Raw genomic sequence first — 3,655 nt, forward strand, 5'->3', positions numbered from 1 at the left:
CTACATTTCACAAGATTTCCTATATAGGGATTGATTAAAAGTCCCTTGTGCGCTCTCGGAAGCTTTAGACTGAGCTTGGCCAACGGTGTCCTTGGCAGCGTCCTGAATTTGGGAGGTCCTACCTTGAGCCTTAGCGGCCAAGTCCCTAGCTCCCTGCTGCAGTACATTGGCTGCGCCCTCCTGCAGGCTGGGTGCCGCACCGCTGCCGGCTCTGCTTAAGACGCATCAAATTACCAGATTACCAACGATGTTGAACGAGAGCAAGCTAACCGATAATATTCATGCATGCAAAGTGAGGTTGAATGCAAACATTGCACAAAAGTAGGCAAGGTTATCGTAATTTGGAAGCACGGTTAATCGCCCGTATTAGGTTAATAACGCAACTTAGACGATAGATGGTGGACAGCCGCCTCGCTTGATATTAGACTGTGTTGGACGGGCTTAATGCATGGCCTTACTTCTGAGAAATGGTGGCGGGGTCTCGGGCCGCTCCTGGCCTGCCGGGCCCGTATCGCTTGGGTGAGTCCTGGATGTTGAGCTTGTCCGCCGCCTTGAGCAGCTGGTCGGCCTTCTGGGCCGTCCTCTCGGCTCCGCTGTTGCCCGGCCCCAGAGCCAATGCCACATCTGCGCCATCTCCTCTGGGCATCATCCCAAGCAGTGCCACTCCCATCAGCCCTCCTGCAACAGCCCTCGCCAATGCCTCCCGCCTCCCACCACCATTAACGCCATCATTCTACAGCCCAATCAATACGTCAGTCAGTATAATGTAACATCCACTCAGCTGCAAACATTAGCCTTCACTCTCCAGCTCATATAACAGTACTCACCACGCCTACAGGACTGTTGCAATCAGTAGAGATGACACACATTCTCCAGCAAAATCACGCTCAGATGCTGTCGTGTTGACGTATAATAAGCAAGTATACCTGCAGACTGCACTTCGCAGACACCGCCCCAGCTTCCAAGCGCTTCCTCTGGGCAGGTGCACCTAGGCGGACTCCGGAGGCATTCACAAAGGAAGAAGATGCCGCTGACAATACCTCCCAGCTCGAGCTGGATGCCACAGCACCTGCTCCTGCTGTGCACGCCATTACCTTTTTTGTGGTGCAGAGATATGGGGCGAATGCAAGAGCTGTACGGCGGTGGGAAAAGGAGCTAATATGGTACGTTCGTGCAAGACTTGTGATGGAGTAGGATGGTGAGTGAGTCAGTGTCTCTGTGCTGGTGCGCGCAGTTCTGCTGCTTCTCTGTCGGCCGAGACCTTGCTATGTAGGGGCAGCTATTCGTGCCATGTGTCTCGCATTGCACTGACAGCTCGATGTGTTGTCCATGCAAGCTTCGAACCTCAAAAGTGAACGAGGAAAGAATACAAAACACAATCGGTGGAACAAGCTGGCGACGCGTTTATCACATTTGCCATTTTTAGGTAGAAATTGGCATTCGAGTTGTCGGCTCTCCGATCACCGGAACAACACAATTCACCATCAGCCTGCGTGACCAGATCAGTCAAACTCCTAAGCTAAGAAGAGAAAGCACAAGGACATGAAAAAACTTGTTCCCCTCAAGGGTTGTCCGACACCTTAATTGACAAGTTCCCATGGGCTTGTGGTTCACCTTTCATTGTGTTAAAGAGGCATGCTCTAACTAGAATGAATCTAACAATTTACTCTTATAACTAGAATGAATCTAACAATTTGCTCTAACTACAATGTTAAACTCATGCTCATGCCATGGATAATCCTACTATCAATTCCACATCATAAGGAAGCCATGGCTATTACAAGAAAATACAAGGAAGATCTAGCTAATGCTAACCTAAGCTGAGAATTGAGTATTTGTGAAATGAGCCAAAAGTTCTTTACAATGGCACCTTGTGCCCTTTCACGCTCTACCCTAAAGTCCCAACTAATGTCCGCTAATGGTTCTTCCTGCAAAGGCTCATTCGAACAATTTACATAGGCAATCTATCCTTCATTATAAGCCATCCCTACCTCAAGCAGACTTGTCCTCCTCAAAGAGAACAACAAAGATACAAAGGAATAAAGCTCATAAAGAACTTGATCATGGAGGAAGTTTGTTGAATACTCCATATTGTTGCAGTGAAGTGTGTCCCATAAGAAGAAGACATCACAACTATACTCTAAAAGTTAGAGTGCTGTCCAAAACAGGGCAACCTGCGAATAACAAAAATGAGGTATACAAATGTATAGAACGTGCAAAAGTACCTACTCATAATATAAAATTCCAAATTCGATGTAGTTAGGCCAATTAATTTTAATGCAAAAATTTAATCTAGATTATTGTATTTCTTGTTCTATAGGTCAAGAATCTTCTTGAAGAAGCCATGGAAAGACCAATGACCTTTTTGGGCTCATAAATGATCAACCTATCCTCATCAATGGGTGGTAGCTCCTCAAGCACTTGGATTTATTTCATTGAATATTGAGCCTTACTAGCAAGAAATTTTGCTAATTTAGTTAGTTGATCAACAATAATAAAGATTCCATTCCAACCATACTTGGCAGTTGGAAGACCCATGATAAAATCCATGGAAATGTCTGTCCATTTACCTCAGGGAGGAATAGGCAATGGCTACAATAATCCATTGGGTAGAAAAGAAAAATATTTATTTTGTTGGCACTATAAATATTGGGACACAAAATCCTTCCCATCGTTCCATAGTTATTTCCAATATAAGCTCTTGTGAACCTTGTCAAATATCTTGAAAAGACCCAAATATCCCGCCATCAGAGAAGAACACATCTCTTGTAATATTTTCTATTTGAAATTGGATAAAGGTGTCAAGGAGGCTCAACCTTTGAACCACACGAGACCATTATGCCACTTGAATTTTGGAGCTTCACCATCATCACCGTGGATATGTAATTCTTGCATAATTATGGTAGTATGCTAGTCCAATAAATACTCTTCTTGGATGTCATTAATCCAAACCTTATAGATAGTAGAGATGGACGATACCAAACATGCCCACATACATAAAAGTACTTTAGCCACAACATTTATCTTTTCCCACCATATATGAAATTTCAAAGTTGTAACTTTGTAATATGGCCTCAATATGGCTAACCATCTTCATTACTTTAGGGAAAGGGTGGGGTATGCGAGAAAGTATTTCAAAACTAGGTGGTCACTCTTCACTTTGCAATAGCTACCATAAAGACAATGGTGCCATTTCTTAATGGCATGGAGGATTGCAAGTATTTCTTGTTCATAAATATAAAGGCTCCTTTCTTTCTCATTAATTTTCCTACTTTCATATGCAGTTACTCTATGATCTTGCACAAAAATAGCCCCAATCCCACGACCACTTGTATCCGTGCAAATTGTGAACTCTTAAGTGGAATCCAAAAAATCGATATAAGTGCTAAAATAAGAAGTGTTTTCAGCTCATTAAAGTTCTTCTTTGCTATATCATCCCAAAAGAATGCCTCTTTTTTTAACTTGTCAATAATAGGTGCCACTAGATGTGCATGGTTCTTGATAAATTGGCATTAGAAAGATGATGAACCCCCTCAAAGAAGTTGTGTTTTTTAGAGTGTGCTAATCCTTCACACATTGAATTTCCTTTAAATTTGTCGTAATTCCTTTCTTACTGACTATATGGCCTATATACTCCACCTCTTTTCCCATTAAA

General features: G+C 43.0%; 1 protein-coding gene across 1 annotated transcript; it reads right to left on the minus strand.

The window, feature by feature from the left end:
• Nucleotides 1-1,215, minus strand: LOC148028416 (uncharacterized). Its single transcript, XM_087689956.1, has 3 exons — nt 927-1,215; nt 459-733; nt 1-211 (listed from the first exon to the last, which is right to left on the minus strand). Exons 1-3 carry the CDS (start codon nt 1,089-1,091, stop codon nt 1-3), a joined length of 651 nt encoding a protein of 216 aa, XP_087546082.1. The 5' UTR covers nt 1,092-1,215.
• Between the last annotated feature and the right edge of the window lie 2,440 nt (nt 1,216-3,655).

The sequence above is a fragment of the Lygodium microphyllum genome, chromosome 12, assembly GCF_053477565.2.
Source record: "Lygodium microphyllum isolate KBCC chromosome 12, Lygodium_microphyllum_v1.1.10, whole genome shotgun sequence".
In the NCBI taxonomy this organism is placed as follows: domain Eukaryota; kingdom Viridiplantae; phylum Streptophyta; class Polypodiopsida; order Schizaeales; family Lygodiaceae; genus Lygodium; species Lygodium microphyllum.